The sequence below is a fragment of the Papio anubis genome, chromosome 9, assembly GCF_008728515.1.
Source record: "Papio anubis isolate 15944 chromosome 9, Panubis1.0, whole genome shotgun sequence".
NCBI lineage: Eukaryota > Metazoa > Chordata > Mammalia > Primates > Cercopithecidae > Papio > Papio anubis.
The window spans coordinates 3568331-3588004 of NC_044984.1; the positions used below are offsets into that span (position 1 = coordinate 3568331).

Here is a 19674-nt window from a genome sequence, read left to right on the forward strand (position 1 = left end):
CCAGGCTTGAAATGTTGAAGTCATCTTTGATTCCAGCTCCTCTCTCTTCCCCTACATTTTGTCAGTTGCCAAAGCCTGTAAAGTCTATTTCTGCACTTTCTCTGTCAGGCAGCCCCTCGGACACCCCAGTAGTTCAGGCTCTCGTTATTTCTTGACTGGACTTTGAAAATAGCCTCCAACGTTCATACCTTGTTTCTCTTCCATTCCCTTATTTTCCTTGGCCCCTCCTGTGTGCTGCTATCACATTTATCTTCCTAAAGAAGAGCCCAAGCACAGAAGTAGCTGGTTCCCTGGTTACAAACTGGCAATAGCTCCCCGTTGTCTTTTGTATTTAATTACAACCTCTTAGCCTGGCCATAATTTCCTTTCAACTGACTCTCTCACTATCTCAGTCAAGCTGCTCCCAAACAAACTCACTGCTCTCCCGCCTCTGTTGCTCAAGCCGTCCCTTCCTCCACCTGCCAAAATCTGTTCAAAAAGCTCCCACCTCACCCCACCTCCTGCCATCCGAGGGCTTCCTGACTCTGCATTAAAGTGAATTCTCTTTCCTGTGAACCTCCAGAACAATTTGCTTGAACTTCCCTGGTAGAAGAAACCTTATTCCAGCATCTATCAGAGACAATAAGGGTCTTAGAATCTAGAAAACAGGGTCCTGGGAGGGCAGTTCCCATACGTCTGTTTCTTCCACAGGACCTGCACGGTGCCTTGCTGTTATAGACTCTCAGTAGGCAGTTGTGGAATTAAAAGCATCACCCCATGTAGCTGAATGTTCAGGGATCACAGGCCATGGCTGCTTCCCACCCACTCCCAGCCTCCTGGGAGTCTTAGCCTGTGGAGTCTCAGGAAGCACATGGAAAAGGGAGCCTTGGAACCAGAGTGGAGTGACAGCTAAGGGGTGCGGGAGGCCCCTGTGACTTTGACCGTGCACAATGCCTAGACCAGCTAGGACTTTATCCTCTCCTTAACATATTTAAATGGAGTCAATATTGGGGTCAGCTTCACGCACAGAGCCTTCGTCGGCTTTAGAGGTGATTCTGCAGCCTGCACAGGAGTGTGCAATTGACACAGTCTATTTATAGCCTCTCAGAGACCGTGACCAACATCCCAAGCTGAGGGTGGGCACACCTGCTGCATTCTAATGAGGCAGCCCCACTCGCCTCTGCCAGCCCGCCCGGGATCTCACCGACCTGAAATCTGATGTTGCTAAACTGGGAAGTGTGTTTATTTCTCAAGGGCGGTAGCCTAGATACACTGGGAAAATGGGACCATCCCATTGCCCCCAGCTCACCCCCCTGCAGCCCTGGACACAGGACAGTCTGGGGGCTGTGCTGAATGATTTCACGGAGGGGATGAAATCACTTGACTTTTTTGATCTTGCTGTGTCCTAGGATCCCCCGTTTCCCTTGCTAGAAAGGAGACAGTAAGTCTGAGCTGACCCAGCTCACGGACAAGAAAATCGAGATGTAGAATAAGGACATGATTTATGTAATAATAATAAGCAGTTACTACGTGCCAGCCTGTTCTAACGTCTTTCCATATATTAACTCCTCCAAACGTGTGGACACATTTTCCAGGTAGGTTTGGTTATGATTTGCGTTCTCTAGAGGAGGAAGAGCTGAGGCACAGTGATGACAACTGATTGCCCAAGGTCACACAGCCAACAAGTGCTGGGTTTCAGAGTCAGGCAGTGGCTCCAGGTTTGTACTTTTAGCCACTTTGCTATCTGCCTCCTAGTACCTATTTACAATGTTCCTAGAGCCAGGATAGGACCCAGGAGCCCAGATTCTCAGTCCTAGAGGACTGACTACTAGATAGTACTCCTTTTCTGATTTTTCTAATTCTACCCAGCTTTGAGGCCTTCACTGTGCCTTGCACATCTGGGTCTTCTGCACTCCAGGCAGAGGAGGTCTCCTGGCCTAACTGCTTCTGTTGCAGCGTTTGAGCTTCTGGGCTCCAATTGCTGTCTCTGGGCTCCAGAAGCTCTGTGGATCCCCATCTCCTTCTCCCTGCTCCTCCTAGCCTGTGGAGGACCAGGGAACCAACAGTGATGGGCAGCAGCAGTGGGTATAGAGCTGGGCTGGGCCTCAGGATTGGGGCACCCAGAAATAGCAAGAATTGGTCATGTGGAGGCCATCAGTGTGGGTATCCACAGTGCTGAATTCAGGGTAGAACTGTGAATCAGAAACTAGGGGGCAAGACAACAGGTAGGAGACACCAGCACCTAAGGCATCTGCATTTTGGGAGCCATATCCTCTTGTAGCTTGATGCTGCCTGCTGAGTGAAGAGAAGCCCATGGGTTCACATTCCTGAGGACGCAGGTGGGATTTCGTTTCCTCTAACAAACTCTTACTATATACCTGGCCCTTTTCTAAGCACTTTGAAATACAAACTTGTCTAATCCTCAGGACAACTCTAGGAGGCAGGGACTATTTTATTCCCATTTTAGAGACAAGGAAACTGAGGCACTGAGCAGTGCATAAGTTTGCCCAAAGTTGTATAGCTAGGAAATGGCAGAGCTGGGATTCAGCTCCGGAATCTACACTCTCAGGCGCCATGCTGTGCTGTGCATTTCCCTTTACTGAATGTTTCCTATTTGCCTCCAAAGGAAGGTACTGTTTTCCCCATTTCACAGACACGGAAACTGAGGCCTGCATTTGCTCAGGTCAAGTAGCTCATAAGAGCTGAAAGTGGGTGAAATCTGGATCTGCGTGGCTCCTCAGTGGCCTGCCAGCTCTGGGCAGATCACAGCCGTGAGCCCGGCAGCTGGGAGCTGGAAGGGCTCACCTGCCTGTCTCTCAGGAAGGGCTGCTGTGGCTGCCTGAGGCCGGGCTCAGGGAGGGGGAAGGAAAGAGGACCACAAGCCCCAAGGGCAGGACCTCATTGTCTCTCCTAACACCAGACCCCCTTCTCTTCCCCTCAGGTGAACAGCCCCCCCTCCCAGCCCCCTCAGCCCATCGTCCCTGCTAAGCCAGTGCAATGCGTCCATCATGTGTCCACTCAACCCAGTTGCCCGGGACGGGGCAAGATGTCCAAGCTGCTGAACCCGGAGGAGATGACCTCGAGAGATTATTACTTCGACTCCTACGCCCACTTTGGGATCCACGAGGTAAAGTGTCCCGAGTGGGTGGTTAATGGGGCGAGTTTGACTCTGCTGTTACATTGTTTTCAGAGGCAGCATAGTGCGTTCAACTCCTTACCATGGTAAAGTGAGTGCTCCCAGTGTCCCTGAGTCCTCTGACCCTTTCTCCAATCCTGGGGAGGCTGGGCCAGGCCTGGAGCAGGGGAGCAGGTGAAAGTGTGTGTCTGTAAGCTCCACGGCCAGAGACAGCACATGAGGTGCTTACGGTCCGTTTGTTTTACATTCCAGCTCCCGTGTCTCTCCCCAGCCATAAACCCAGCTCACCCAGTGTGGGCTGGATAGCACTGGTCTTTGGACCAGGAGCTCAAATGCTTGCAGTCAGAGTCCTGAGGCAGCAAGGACCTTTCAGAGGTCACGATGTGCATTCTTTAGACCAATGAGCACCTCCGGAGGAAGAGCTGCAGGAAGCTTTCTTGGGATCTTGGCCCAGGTCTGACACCCTGATTGATTGTCTGGAAATTCTTATGTCTAAATGCCAGTCTTACACCATAGCAGGGAAGACTAATGTTGCCTATGGAACAGAACAGAGCCTCCTAAGAAGAGGCATCCTGTCTATAGTGGGGGCCTAATGGTGCCCCTACTGTATATCTTTCATTATAACCTCCAGCACTCTCTCCAGCCACCCCAAATAAACAAGTAGCATTTACTGAGTGCTTGCTAAGTGCCAGGCACAGTTCTAAGCACATTATACATATCATTTCATGTAAACTCTATGAAGAAAATATGTCCCTGATCCTCTCACAGTGTAAAAAAAAACATTGAAAAAGGAACAAAAGTTTGCCTGCTATGCAAATCTGTTTTCAAAACAAGTCTTGAAGATCTTCCTTCCACGTACGCACTGCTGTAATCTATTCCTATGTGGAAATGATGACCCTGCCATTGCCGGAAGGGTGTTGAGTAATAATAGCCAGCTCTTTGTTTGTTTCTTTCTTTCTTTTTAGCGCTTACTACATGCTGGTGTTATTCCAAGCATTTTATATTATTGGTTCGTTTATTCTTCAGGTCAACCCTGTGAGGTTGGTGTTATTGCTTGTCCCCATTCTCCAGATGATTTAGGCCCTAAAGAATCAAGGCCGGGCGCGGTGGCTCAAGCCTGTAATCCCAGCACTTTGGGAGGCCGAGACGGGTGGATCACGAGGTCAGGAGATCGAGACCATCCTGGCTAAAACGGTGAAACCCCGTCTCTACTAAAAAATACAAAAAAATAGCCGGGCGTGCTGGCGGGTGCCTGTAGTCCCAGCTACTTGGGAGGCTGAGGCAGGAGAATGGCGGGAACCCGGGAGGCGGAGCTTGCAGTGAGCTGAGATCCGGCCATTGCACTCCAGCCTGGGCGGCAGAGCAAGACTCCGTCTCAAAAAAAAAAAAAAAAAAAAAAAAGAATCAAATCAACCCTCATTCATCCCTATTGTTGTTTTTCTTTCTTTTTTTTTTTTTTGTGTGTGAAAGGCCACAGGCTAGTAGATGGTTGAGCTAGCAATCAAACCTTCACCTATTGTTCCTAACCATCATGCCACACAGCCCTTAAAACAAATTTCCTTTCTTTCCATCTGGAAACCGTAAAAATTAAATTGCCGTGTTTGTTCCTGCTGGTTTTTCCGTAGCCCCACATGGAGGTAGAGGGTGGAAGGAGGCCCCTCAGTTACTTCTAGACTCAGGGACTCAGCCTCATTTAATCCAGGGAGGTTCAAGGTTTGGGTCCCTGAGAACTGCTCACTATGTAAAACCCTTAAGCCTGGGCCTGCAGGGGAGGAGGACTGGGGTCTGTGTTCAGTCCAGAAGGTCCTGGCCTAGGAGGGCCTGGGCAGCGGAGCCTGCAGCTCTTGGGAGATAAAATGCCATCTCAGGGCCGATGGGTGAACTCTTATACCTTCCTTGACCCTGCTTTCCACTGGGGTAGGGATCCCCGGAGCCCTGTCCTTGGCCTGTGAGAGGCTCTGGGGGGCAAAAGAGACTCTGCGAACACCCCTTCCTCAAGACCTTGTCCCTACATGTTCTCCATGTGACAAGTTCTAACAAACCTGTGGCTCTGGGTACCCATTTCAGGACAGATTCTGGGGACAAGAGAGCAGTTCCAGGGACCCCAAAATGCCTCCTCTTGGGCCTGCCCAAAACTCCTCCATTAGAAACCAAACAACTATGAAGTGCACCTCAAGCCGGGTCTGCAAGCTCCCTCCTCACTCGGAGCCTCCATGATCGGCTTCTTGGACACCTCCCTTTGAGTTGCTAGGTTCCTGCTGAGCCACACCTTTGGCATTTAGAGTGTGCTCCACTAGGCTATTACTGATCTTGATAATTCCTTTGGGACTTGGCGTCCCCAGCCTGTTACCTACAGCTTGGCACATTGTCTGGATAGCAAAGGCTTGTTGACATGTGTGCTAATCCAGCTAGTTCAGGCGATGCCCGGTCAGCAGCATGACCCAGCACCCAGGGGAGAGGACACCAAGTTTCACCAAATAAATACTAGACCAGGTTCCCTCAATGGTGTGTACTGATGGAAAAGTCAAGCTTGTGCATGCATGTATATAAACATAGAGCAAGTTGAGCAGGGGACTTAGAGTAGAAGATCTGCGAGTCATAGATCACATTCCTGTCCTGGGAGAGTGCTTAGCAGCCTTCTCATCGGGAAATACTTCTGGACATCTAGCTTAAATCCCTCCTGCCGCTGCTATAGACCATCTCATAGGTCCTTTAATGCAGGAACAGCTAGGTAACCTTCCCTCCCCACCGAGGTCTCCTTTTACCCTGTTTTCAGTTTCCCAGATCATCTGCACGAAGGGAGGTGGGGGGCACGTGGAAGAACTCTTAACACTGTTCTTTGCAGAGAGAAGGTCCGCCCAGTTCTTGTTATCAAGCACCAGGGATCTCTGTTCCATGCCAAAGGGATGGTGGTGATGCCCTTGCCCCCTTGGTCTGGGCAAGACCCATATTTCTCTGTCCATCTGGAGCCACGCTGGTCATTTGGCAGTCTTCTCCCCATCATTAACAAGACGCTCACACAGTGGGGAGCAGCACCACTGGCCTGCTGATTAATAGCCATCAGTGAGTGTTGAGGAAACACGGTGCGGATGGATTGGGTTTGATTAGTCTGTAAATACAAACAAGAAGTGCTGAGTACAGGGGACTGTTGGGGCTGGAGAGACAGCAGGGGGTGACTCTGGACATTTCTGTTCTCATCCCATGGTTCCTTTCATGGCTCCAACAAGTTCCCAGCCTCCAGAGGGCAGGGGCCAGCGAGAGGAAGACCCTGGCCTTCCAATTTAGGTCTCTCTGAGAAGAATGGAATCTTGAAAAGGAGCTGAAGTGGAAGATGTGTGCTTCCTGAGGCCACCACCTAGAGAGGAGGTGGTAGGCTCCATGACCCCCCAGATCCCAGTTCTGAAATCTCAGCCTCTCTAACAGTCGGCGCTGGGCTTGGTGCCTCAGCCATGAGAAGAACTTGCCAATGCGGCTGTCCCTGCAGCACCCTGAGCTCTGGGTGCCAGTCCCACTCCCGGCCGGCTCCCTTCCTTTGACGCTCTTGCTGCAGGTTCTGTTGAAACAGACTCTTCCAGGCCTCATTTCCCAACAATTCGTCAAGGGGCCATCATGTATTCAATAGGTAGGAAAGCTGGGACACACATGAATCCACAGCTAGAGGCTGGGAACTGTCTGCAACAGGGTGGCATGTTCCTGTCTGAAGTGGCTTGGGAGTTCTTTGGGTTATTCTCCCAGGAAGGGGAGAGCGGATCTCTTCTTTTGGCAAGTCAGGTAGGGGAAGCCTTGCTAAGTCACAACTTCTGTTCTCCCAGAACTTGTACCTTCCAACCTAACTCCTGGGGTCTGGGACCTTCAGGAAAGGAGAATCGGCCAAAAAAGCGACAAAGGCAATCAACTAAAGGGTGGCCGTTGGGGGGCCTTCCCTTTAGCAAACATAGGCTCTGTTAGGTTTTGAAGGGAAGGCAAGGGTTAAAGAAAGACACACCCACAGAAAGAGTGCAGTTCGACAGCAAATACAGGCTTTATGTACAGCCTAAAATCTACAGAAGTGGGGAACCGGCCTAATGTCAGAGCTCCCCGCTACTTACAGGCTGGGGGTACTTACAGGTATGGGTGGGAGGGGTCTGGGCAGTTTGGCTCTCTGCCCGGCAGGATATTAAAGTGTTCCCGTGATGAGGCGGTCCTGGCCCTTGTTCTGGCAGAATGTCGTCCTAGTGTTCCTTGGACCCTTGTCCAGCAAGATACGATAGGGATGTTTCTTTAGTTGGGCCTTTGTCTGCCTTGCAGTCAAGTGGTTAGGCAGGACATCTCTCGTGGCCCGAACCCCTGTGAAATGTTTCACTTTGACCAAGGTCTGCAAAATAGCTGGGAGCTTACAAAATGGTGCAGTTTGGACGAACAGGTACTCAGCCAATCCACTTCCATCCACTAAAGGCAGTTCAGACTTTTAATTGTGGTTGTGATTGAAACATCTCTGCAGCCTTTGTCGTTATTTTGCCTCCATTCCCTGCTCACTTCAGCTATTTCCTTGCATGGATGAAGGAAAGGGTTGTAGTTATCACAAAGAGCCAGAACTAGCATTTTTGGGAAACTTACTACATTTGTGTAACCATCATAACAAACCCATGAAGCAGGTGATGTTATTACCAGTTTCCAGATGAGGGAACTGAGGCACAGACAGCTGAAAGCTGGTCTGGGTCGGAGAGCTCACAAACAGTGGAGGTGTGATCTGAATGCGGGAATCTGGGACTTGAATGCTCTAGAGTCTGTGTGTTTAACCACTGTGCTGCATGATTTTCTCGCTTACTGAGCACCTGTTATGTGCCATGCCCCATGCCTGGTTCCGGATATACCATCTGTCTTGTCGTCTTTGGTCCGAGATCTCCTAAAGGGAAAGGCTTCGGCTCACCTTCAAAGTATGTAAAGCCAGAATTGAACTCAATCCAGCCAAACCCTCACCTTATTCAACTTCTAATAAGATCAAAGACATCAGCCCCGGGGCAGCACAGGAAGTGATGGCTGGGCTTCAGAATGGTTCTTGCCTCCTTTTCACCGTCCATATCTCACCTGAATCTCCTCTGTGACGCCCTAACTGGAAACATAAGAGAAAGTGAATTTGGGAAATGTAGCAACACCTGGCTAAGGTGACACGTTACAAAGCCTCCCAAGGTGGTACACAGAAACTCCAGAAACCATGAAGCCAAACCTACAGAACAAAAAGGAAGAAAAAGGCAAATCCCCACTCATAGTTGAATATTTTTAACACTTCTCTCTTGGTAAGTGATCACACAAATGCACACACACACACACAAAAAAAACCAGTAAGAATGTAGAAAATTTGAATAATGCAATCAAACAACATGAGCTAATTGACATTTTTAGAACATTTCATCCCCAAACTACAGAAGACATGTTCTTTTCAAGTGCACGTGGGAACATTCACTAGATAGATCCTCTGCTGGGTCACAAAACAAAGATTAAATCATGTAGAGTATGTTTTTTGATCACAATGATTTGAATTAGAAACTGAAAACAATCAACTATCCAGAAAATCTCCAAATAACTGGAAAGTAGGCAGCACTCTGCTAAATAGCCGATGGGTCAGAGAAGAGGTCACAGAAGGAAAGAGAAACTATCCCAAACGAAATGATAGTGAAAATACAACATATTAAAATTTGGGGGCGGAAATTCAAGCAATATTTAGAGGGAAAATTATAGCTTCAAATGCTTATGTTGGAAAAAAAAGGCATAAAATCAATGATCAAAGCTTCTACCTTATGAAGCTAGAGAAAGAATAAATCAAACTCAAGTAAGTTGAAGAAAGGAAATAATTAAGATGAAAGCAGAAGTCAATGAAATAGTAACCAAACAGTGGAGAAAATCAACAAAGCCAAAAGTTGCCTTTTGAAAAGACTAATTAAATTGATAATATCTAGCTAGACTAATCAAGAAAAAAAGAGAAAACACAAATTGTAATACCATAAATGGAAGCAAGGACCTCATGACGATCATGCAGATACTCAACAGGCAATGGGAGAATATTATGACAATGTCATGCTGATAAATTTGACATTTTACATAAAATGGATACATGCCTTGAAAAAATACCTTGTCAAAACCAACATAAAATGCATTGAAAACTAAAATAGCCCTTTACTAATTAGGGAAATTGAATTCATATAAAACTTCCTGTAAGAGAACTCCAGGCATATATGGTTTTACTGGTGAATTATAGTAAACATTTAAAGAAGAAATAAACTTAACAAACTTTTGCAGAAAATATATGAGCAGAGAACACTTCCTAACTTATGTGATGAGCCCAGTATAACTTTGATTATGAAAGAAAAGGTAAGACAAAGTTACAGATCTATGTTTCTCATAATTATGAATATGCAACAAAATATTAGCAAAAAATAACCCAGTAATATTTTAAAAGGGTAATACATCATGACAAACTGTTCATTTAACATTAAAAACCGATCTGTGAAGTTCACCTCATTAACAAAATAAAGGAGAAAAGTCATATACCATCTAAATAAATGAAAAAGCATGTGACAAAATTAAATACCAATTCATGGTAAAATCTCTCACCAAGTTAAAAATAGAAGGGAACTTCTTCAGTCTGATAAAAGACATTTATAGAAAGTCTAAATTATACTTAATGGATATATTATTGGAACAAAGGAAGGATGTCTGTCCTCTGTAATTCTATTCAACATTTTACTGGCAGTCTTTGCCAGGGCAATAAAGCAAGAGGAAAGAACCAAAAAATAAAAGGCATACAGATAGGAAAAAAGAAGTGAAATTGTCTTTATTCACAAGTGACAAGATTTCTTACATAGAAAAATAAAGAAATCTCAAAAAAAAAAAAAAAACCCTACTGGAATTAATATGTGAAGGGAGCAAGGCTGCAAAATACAAGGTCATGTATACACCAACCCATTGCAAAACAAAAATTTTTAAAGACCATATACAGCATCACAAAATAAAGTAGTTGAATGGGGCCAGGCATGGTGGCTCACACCTGTAATCCCAGCACTTTGGGAGGCCAAGATGGGCAGATTGCTTGAGCCCAGGAGTTCAAGACCGGCCTGAGCAACATGGTAAAACACCATCTCTACCCCCAAAATACAAAAATTAGTCAGTCTCATAACCCAGTCTCAAAATAAATAAAAAGATAAAATTTTTTGAAAAACCAAATAAAACAATTTAATGGAAATGTAAGACCTTTATACCAAAATCTATACAACATTCCAGAGATAAATGAAAGATCTACATAAATGGAGAGCTGCAATATGTTCTTGGATTATAAAACTCAAAATTGCTAAGATGTCAGATCTCCCCAAATTGATCTATAGATTTAATGCCATTCTGATAGATGCCAGGAGGCTATTCTGTATGAATTAATAAGTTGATTCTAAAATTTATACAGAAATGCAAAGGGCCTACAAAAACAAAAATAATCTTGTTAAAGAACTACACTGGCAGACTCTCACTATTTTATTTCAAAGTTAATAAGAAGGAGCAGCAGTCAAGTCAGTGTTGACTTTGTATATCAGCGGAATAGATCAGAGAGGCCACACATGTGGAGTCAATTGATTTTTGGTAAAGGTGACAAGGTAATCAGTGGAGGAAATGGTGCTTGGACCATTTATTTGCAAGAAAAAATGAGCTCATACCCCTAACTTACAGTATACACAAAAATTAATTTGATGTGTAAAAGCCACAGCCATAAAGCCTCTGGTAAGAAACAAAGGAGAGTGTCTTTGTGACTTGGGTAGACAAAGATCAGACACGGCACAGAAAGCACCAATCATAAATGAAAAAATGGAAAAACTGGTCTTTATCAAAATTAAAAACCGCTTTTAAAAAAAAGAAAAAAAAGAAAATGAAAAGGCAAATCTCAGATTGGGAGAAGACATTCACAATATATATGCAGTATGTCTGATGAAGGACTGGCTTCCAGAATGTATAAACTCCTGCAATTCAGTAAGAACAAGACAAACAGCTCAAGACAAAAATGAACAGAGGACTTGAATAAGCATTTTACAAAAGATGATATATATGAATAGCCAATAAGCACATGAAAAAAATTATCTACTTCAGTAATCATCAGGGAAATGCAATTAAAATTGCAATGAGACATCAGTTTGCATCCACTAGAATGGCTAAATTAAAAGATGGATAACACTAAGTTGCCTGGCTGTGAAGCCCCTTGAACTCTCTCACATTGTTGGTTGGAGTGTAAAATGGTACAACTAGTTTGGAAAACTCTCTGGCAATTTCTTACGAAGTTAAACGTGTACCTACGCTAAGACCCAGCAAACTTACTTCTAGGTGTCTACTCAAGGGAAATGAAAACATATCCTTTGCTATTATGAATAAATAGCAAACAACTGGAAGCAATCCTGATATCCCACAAACAAGTGAATGGAAAAATACATTGTGATATGGTCATACAATGGAATACCATACAACAACAATAACAAAAGAACAAACCTCGGATCTGTGTAATAGCATACATGAATCTCAAAAACTTTTTGTTGCACAATTTATATAAAGTTCTAAAATAGGCAGAAGGAAGCTTTGGTGATAGAAATCAGATCATTTGTCATCTTGGGAGAAGCTGAAATTTGACTACAAAAGGGCACGAAGGACTTTCTGGGGTTATAGAAATGTTCTAGACTTTGGTTATGGTGGTGCTTACACAGGTGTACATTTGTCAAAGCCCTTTTACTGATCCAGAAGCTTAAAACCTGGGCTTTTTGTTGTGTGCAAATTATACTTTAATAGTGTTGATTTCTAAAAAAAAAATCACCCCAATACTTTTGATGATAAATTAGTTAAAAGCATTTGCTGATACGTTGAATGGCCAAAGATCCCTACCTCACTACCATACACAGAATTAGCATCTTCTCCTTGGGTCAGAGTCCATTGTAACAAGTAACCTTGTTTCTCTCTCACTAAAAATCCCTTATGCTGGACAGAGAAACACATTTTCTAGTCTTAAAAAAAAAAAGCAAACAAAACAAAATATACACTCACAGAAACCTCTTTGAATGACTTGTTCAATGACAATTCTCTCACCATGACAGAAAGTTCTGCTTCGGGTTTAACTTAAATCTCTTATGGTGTGTTGTACTGATCTTTCCTTTGGTCCTTTAGTAAATTGGAGCTTTCCCGGGTCTGGACATGAGTTTCTCTTCTAATGGTGCATAGCTATCTTTCTGAGTAGAGTTTTAAGGCAGGGGAAGTTTGGAATGATGCTGGTAGCACTTGGCCCAGCTGCCCCACTGTTGTCCTCTGTGGCTCTGCCTGATGATATTATTGGGTCTCCTGAAGGGTCACCAGGGGTGGTCCAGGGGCCCATAGCCATGGTGTACTCTCAGGTATCTTGAGTTCACTGATGTTTCTTTTCCCTCCACCACAGGAAATGCTGAAGGATGAGGTGCGGACGCTCACTTACCGGAACTCCATGTACCACAACAAGCACGTGTTCAAGGACAAAGTGGTACTGGACGTGGGGAGTGGTACTGGGATCCTTTCCATGTTCGCTGCCAAGGCAGGGGCCAAGAAGGTGTTTGGGGTGAGCACGCCACTTCCTCCCACACACTGGCTTCCACAGAGCCAGCCCCTTGCACTCTGCCTCCACCTGCCCTCCTAGAAGTACAAAATTTGGTCCATCTCTTTTGCTGGGGTCACACCTTCGAGGAGTAGAAGAAATCAGGTGTGACTCTCAGGAAGGAGGGCAGGCTGCCTGTCCCCTGCACATGGCTCCTGGATCCTTGCGACCACTGACATTTGCAGAGGAATTGTGGCTTTCCTGAGGCCATTCCAATGTCATCATGACCTTTCAGTGCTTAACCCCAAGGTCAGCTTCAGAGGCAGTGCAGGTGGTTACGTGGGGGAGCTCTGGTTTGAATCTCTGCATTTCCATTCACTAGACGTGTGACCTTGGACTATTCACTTCCCTGTACCTCACTTTTTCTCCATCTATAAAATGAGCATAATAGCAGTCCCTTGCCCATAGGGTGCTTGTGAGGATTAAACGAGTTTAATACACATGTGAACTGCTTAAAACAGTGCCCAGCATATGGCAAATGCTGGGTTTTTATTATTATAGTTGAGATGGGGCCCTAGAGATAATGGGAAAATCTCCTTCTTGTTTTCTTTAAAAGGCAAATCGGTCGGTCAACTTAAATTTTGTTGCGTTGGCTGTGGCAGCATTTCCAGGCTAGATGTGGAGGCTGACCCTCTGGGAAGCGTCCTACCTATCCCCCGGCTCTCCCAAGGCAGCTTTGCAGAGCCTGATGACAGAGGGCCTGGGAGGGTCCAGAGCTGGAAAGAAACTAAAAAAGAAGAGCTGCGAGATGCTGGCTGACATTTGAAAAATGCAGTGGGCCCAGGGCTGGAGCACAAGCATTCATCTTGGTCAAAATGAAAGGCAAACCACAATGAGATTCCCAGCCTGCATGTGAGCTGGCCCATTTGCAGAGGCCGCAGCGACCTGAGCAGCATTCAGTGGGTCTTTGCTCCCATGCATTTGGTTGAGCCATCCCATAGCCAGCCCTGGGGACTCCCCCACCCACTGACTCCCAGGTTGGCTAGATCCCCCCGGCCACCTGCTGCCTCCAGGGGCCTGCTCCTAAGTCGCCCAGCAGGGCAGCATTCCTCCTCCAAGCCTGACTTGGAAAACCCTTGGGCCACGACTGCCCAGGGTCTTCCGGAAGCTTGGGCTGCCCTCAAGCTGCCTCCGGTGCAACTTTGACCAGGAAAAGCTGTGACGTTCTCAGCCGAGGCACTTGCTGAGGGCAGGGGCCCACCCGGATGCCGGGCAGGTCATGTCATCAACACTGGTATAACTGCTGGTTCTCCAGGATGGAGACCTCGGGCAAGGGTCTTAGTGAGGTCACAGGGCATCAGAGCTGGACTTGAGGCCTCTGGTGACCCCCACGTGCTTTCTTTCGCAGCACGGAGGCCCCGTCTCAGCGCCGGCCTTGGTGGGGGACAGGGCTGAGCATGGTGTCCCTGGCGCCTGAGTCATCCGGGGGCTCCAGCCAAGGAGCTGTCAGAAGGAGGCTCCCACTTGGCGCCTTCCAGCTGCGGTGACTTGGCGCGATCTGTCTGCCTCCCGCCCTTTTCTCTAACAGCTCTTTTATAAATGGCTCCACCACATTTAGCTGGGCTCCTTTCCGGATGGCTCATTTCGCAGTTTCTCCTGTTCCAGACCCCCTTCCACCCACTGCTGTCCTCCAGTGGGGAGATGAGATGGCGGGAGAGAGAGACAGAGAAAGAGGGAGGGAGGAAGACCATCGTCCCAGAGTGGAGACGGGCACAGAGAAAGAGACAGATGTGACAAGAGCAATGGAGAGGAGAGAGAGAGAGAGAGAAAGGTGCAGAGAAAAGCTAGAGAAATGGGAGAGGGGCTTGGAAAAGCAGAAAGAAGACAAAGTAGAAAGCACGAAAGAAAAGAATCGGCAGAGGCGGGCGGATCACCTGAGGTCAGGAGTTCAAGACCAGCCTGGCCAACATGGTGAAACCGTGTCTCTACTAAAAATACAAAAATTAGCCGGGCATGGTGGCGGGCGCCTGTAATTCCAGCTACTTGGGAGACTGAGGCTGGAGAATCGCTTGAACCCAGGAGGCGGAGGTTGCAGTGAGTCCAGATCGCGTCATTGCACTCCAGCCTGGGCAGCAAAGCGAGACTTTGTCTCAAAAAAAAAAAAAAAAAAAAATCAGGAAAGTGAAGAGAGGTGGTAAAGACAGAAGAGGGAAGAAATGGAAGAGGAGAAGATGGAAGAAAGGAAAACAAGGCGGGAAGGACTCCGCCCCGCACTCTGAGGGTTGAGCAAGCTTCGGCTGCGTTCACCCTCACACACTCGTATGCATTGGGGGCTTCGGCTTCTCTCGGGAGGACACTGAGGCGCAGTTAGGAAGGGCAGAGGCCAGGCATAAATCCGGGCTGCTGGCTCCAGGTCTCATGCTCCTCATCACTCAACACGGTCACCTCTTGCAAATCAGATGATGACATGGCCAGAGGGGGAGAAGAAGAGGAGGGAATCCCACCCCCACAGACAGTGCGGCCTGAAGGCCCGGGACCTGGCAGCCCGGGAAAGGGCTGGTTCTCCTGGGTCCTGCAGCTTGGCCGGAGTCGGCTCCTTGGATGCAGCTCTAACCAAGTGACCCCTTCTGACCCCGTAGGTGCCCTCACCCTTCCTCAAGGCGTGGCCAGAGGCGTCAGAAACTCCCTCAGTGCCCCTTTGCGAGTACTTCTCAAGGGAATGGTCCCTGCCCGAGGCCCGGGGGTAGTCTGAGGGGCCCCCAGGTGTGGAGGTGAGTAGAGCCCAGGACCTCAGCACAGGCCAGCCTCCGTAAGACGGCCAGCTCCGGAGGTGAGGACGGCTCTCGGCAGCTGCCCCTCCGTGTCCAGAACCCCTGGCAGTGTGCCTGAGATGCTAACCCTGGGCTGGAGCTTGGCTTCCAACCATTCCCACGAGGGCCTGCTCTCAGGGAAGGTCCACTCATCTCTCAAGTACCTTGGCCCTTTGCTTAGGAGGTCTGGAGAGCCTGGAAAGACGTCTGGATTAAAAGGAATAATTTCTTTCAAAGATGAAGCGGCGAGAGCTAATGTAGGGGGTGGGAGGGGAAGAGAAAGATCTTAAATCAGCCGTGAGGTCCTGACCTGGCTTTTTCCAGATGGTCCCGTCCTGGCACACGCCTCGTTTACCCTGGAAGGGCTGGGCTGCGGTGGGGAGGATCATGTTGAGGGAGGGTCGCCACTCTGGCTTGGATCTGCCTACCTAGGTCCCCCACAGAGTGAGGACGTGCTGCCTCCTGCCATTCTCTGCTGGCCAGGAGCATGAGGTCTGCCAGCCCCTTCTGAGTCTCCAGCACAGAGATCAATCCCTCCATCACAGGGGGCGGCTGGATCTCAGGCTTTTTGCAAAGGCAGCCCAATTTCATGGAAAGTCGCTGGCCTAGAGGTGGGAGGGCTGGGTTTCGGTTTTCAATCTGCCGCAAAGTTGTGATGCAGCCGTGGGCAAGTCACCACCCCTGTCTGGGACTCAGTGTCTCTATCCATTGCATCGGTGTTGCCGTGATTTTTTTTTTGACGCCTTGCTCCTTTGTCCTGTGCCCTTTCCAGATCGAATGCTCCAGTATTTCTGACTACTCAGAGAAGATCATTAAGGCCAACCACCTGGACAACAGTAAGACCTACCTCTGAGTATTTTCTCCTGGGTGGAGGGGACGGGAGGCTCACACTTGCTTGTTGGGATGGCACAGCGGGAGGAGCACAGAGCACTTGGACTTGGGGAGGTGGTGCACCCAGCTGAGGCCCCTGCCAGCAGGATTGCGGCCATGGGTGCTGATGTTCCCACCCCCACCAGGCAAGTTAAGGATCGTGGCCGTCTCCTCTCAGTTTTTGGCAAGTCCTGCTTGTGGCTAAATCCTGAGTTGCCATACTCTTTGCTTGTCCCCAGCTGTGGGCAACCTATTGCGTTCTGCAAAATGGCCACATTCCTCCTCCTCCTCCTCTTCCTCCTCTTCCCTCTCCATGAGCCCCAGACCAATCTTTCCCTGCCATCTGCCCAGGGGCATCCTGGCAGACCCCAGGATGTGGTCCTCCACTGCCCACAAGCCCTGTTATTGCCGGGCTTTTTTGGGAATGAGGCTGCTTTTGGGAGTGGGCCCTTCTTCAGCTGGAGTCTGATTATACAGAGGGGTGTCCCTTCCCTTCCTCCCCTCCCACCTTTCCCACGGACAGTGACATTTCCCAGCCCCTCCTCTCTGGAGCCCATCTTGGAAACAGACCCGCAAGGGTCCCTGATCAGGAGACGTCCTTGGAGCTTGCATCTGACAGCAGTATTAGAAGCAGTCCCCGGCCCTGTACTCAGTGCTGGGGAGAGCATCGGAAAGGCAGACAGGGTACCAACTCTGTGTGGGCATCCTGTCCTACTGCGCTGGGGCTGCAGTGAGGCTGGGAGAGGAACTGGTAGACAGAAAGTTGCAATACAGAGAGACAGCTGGAGCCAGACAGGGCTGGCAGGAGCAGTGGGACAGAGGCTGCCTGCAGCAGAGGGCTGCGAAGGGTCAGCTCCAAAAGACAGAGCTCACTGCAGAGTTCCGAAAGGTGGGAAGGCTGGAGCTGGGAGGGAAGGACGTTCCCTTGAGGGGTCTGGGGCAGGGGAAAAAGAGGCGAGGTTGAGAAGAAATCTGATTTCAGTGTCCCTCCTGAGGGAGCCTGGGCAGGGAGGTCCGGCAGATGGGCTTTGTCAAATCCCAGGCACCGAGGAGTCAGCTCAGCCTCCCCTGTCTGTGCTGTGTGACCCTCTGCCCTATGGATGCAGCCCTTGCCATGCTCCCTGCTGATCTGCCAGAATTCCTCTGCCCTCCTAGAGGGTGCCTGCTGCCCTGTCACCCCTCTGGGTCTGACCTGAGTCCCCAGGCCCAGGTGGTACCTGCCTGCACACACCACTACAAACCTGTGTCCGTGTGGCTTCAGCCCTGCCACCTGTCCTGTCTGGTGCTTGACCCACTTGCTGCAGACTCTTTGCAAAGGCAGGAGCCTTACTGACTCAACAAACTTCTCTGCAAACCACCATGAACCAGGTTGTGGGGACAGAGCAGGGAACCAGACAGGTAAAGTCCCTGACCTCATGGAATCCACATTCCATTTAGGGGCAGGGGTTACAGATAAAAAATAAAGAAGCAGACACTCAAAGAAAAATATCAGGTGGTGATAAGTGCTTTGCAGATCACAAAGTCAGCTGACAGAATGGAGAGAGGCCCCATGGTTGCGTTAGGTTAGCTGCTCTCTGAGCAGGTCACAGTGAAGCTCAGATCTGAATGACAGGCAGGAGCCAGGCTGACAAAGGTGAGGGGAAGAGAATCTCCGACAGAAGTTACAGCCAGTACAAAGGCCTCCGGGATGGACTGAGCTTGGCATGCCCCAGAAACACAAAGAAGATCATACCACGTGACCAGAGCATGGAAACACAGGGATCAGAGAGGGAGGAGGGGACCAGATCACATAGGATTTGTAACCAGGAAAACAAGGTTAGATTTTATGCTCCAGGTGCTGCAGTCTGTTGGAGGATTTCAAGCAAGGGAGGTGGCTTCTCTATGGAGGATGGATTGGAATACGTTGCAAGCAGGAAGAGTGTGAGCAGACAGAAGGGAAGAAGCTATTGCAGTGCTCCAGTGAGAGGGGCTGCAGCAGGGACTGGGGCGGCAGTGGAGATGAAGAGAAGTGACCCCTGTGGATATGCTTGGAGATGGAGGCATAGGACCTGAAGATGGATTGAGTGTGGGGATGAGAAAAAAGAGAGAAGCAAGGATTGTTTTTGACTTGGGCAACTGGGTGGATGGTGGGTGGATGGAGGCAAAGTACTCATAGGGGTGGCAGGAGTGAGAAGGAAATCAAGAGCTCCTTTTTGCATGCGTTAGGTCCGAGATGCCCGTCAGACATCCTGGTAGATGCGTTGAGTCAGATTTGGATATGTGAGTCTAGAATTTCAGGAAGAGCCAGACCAGGAGACCTCCACTTGGGCGTCATCAACCTATAGGTAGTATTTGAAGCCACAGGATGTGGTCACTTAGGGATGGTGTGTAGCTAGAAGAAAGAAATGGACCAAAGATGGGGCTCTAGGGCACTACAGTGCAACATTCAGAGGTCAAGCAGGGGAGAAGGGCAGCAAAGAGGCAGAGAAGATGCAGTTGGTGAGGTTGAAGGGCATTCAGGAGAGAGGAGGACCATGAAGCCCACAGAAGGGGCAAGCTCAACTCTAGGGAATGTGGAGGGATCAGCTCTGGTAAGAACAGAGAAGTGACCACCATTGACTCTGGCCACAGGGAGGTTACCAGTGTTCTTAACAAGCACAGGCTCAGTGTGGGGCTGGGAGAGAAATCTATTCAGAGTAGGTTCAGGAGGGACTGTGAGGCAAGGACCAGAAATGATGGGAATAGAAAAATGGAACAGTAGCCGTAAAGGAAGGTGGCATCAAAGGAAGATTTTTTTTTTTTTTTTTAAGAATAGGAGATATGAAAATGTGTATGTGATTCACTGGTGTAGTAGAGGGACAGAGAAAAATTGCAGATGCAGGAAAAAGTAAATTCAGCAGCAAAGGTGTGTGTGTTGGGGGTGGGTTCCAGAGCACAGGTGGAGGGGTGGCCTTTGCCCGCCTAGGTGGATGGGTGGTCTTTGCTGGCACAGGTGGAGGGGTGGTCTTTGCCTTGCACAGGTGGTGGGGCGTTCTTTGCCTTGCAGAGGTGGAGTGGCGGCCTTTGCCTTAGGGTAGGGATAGTTTAGCCGTAGAAGTGGGGGAAAGTGGGGAGTGTGGGTCCAGATGGAGGTGCCAGTGGCGGGAAGCTTCAGTTTTGCTGCTTTCATTTGCTCAGTGAAGAATGAGGCAGTTGCATGTCAAAAAGACAGAAGGTGAAGGGAAGTGAGTCCTGGAATGAGAGGGAAGGAGGGAGGGCAGCAGACAGGCTGGGGGAGTGAGGACTGCTGTGATGCCGTCTGATGCCTGTAGAGATGCATGACCATGGAGGCGCAGTGT

The 19674-nt window shown here is 48.5% G+C and overlaps 1 protein-coding gene across 1 annotated transcript in view; it reads left to right on the top strand.

The window, feature by feature from the left end:
• The window catches only part of PRMT8 (protein arginine methyltransferase 8), a 98488-nt gene that overhangs the window by 39997 nt on the left and 38817 nt on the right, over positions 1–19674 (top strand). Inside the window, exons 2-4 of the mRNA XM_003905816.5 lie at positions 2921–3106; positions 12546–12701; positions 16260–16323. Coding sequence (XP_003905865.1) covers positions 2921–3106; positions 12546–12701; positions 16260–16323 — 406 coding nt within the window. The remainder of the gene's footprint in view (positions 1–2920; positions 3107–12545; positions 12702–16259; positions 16324–19674) is intronic.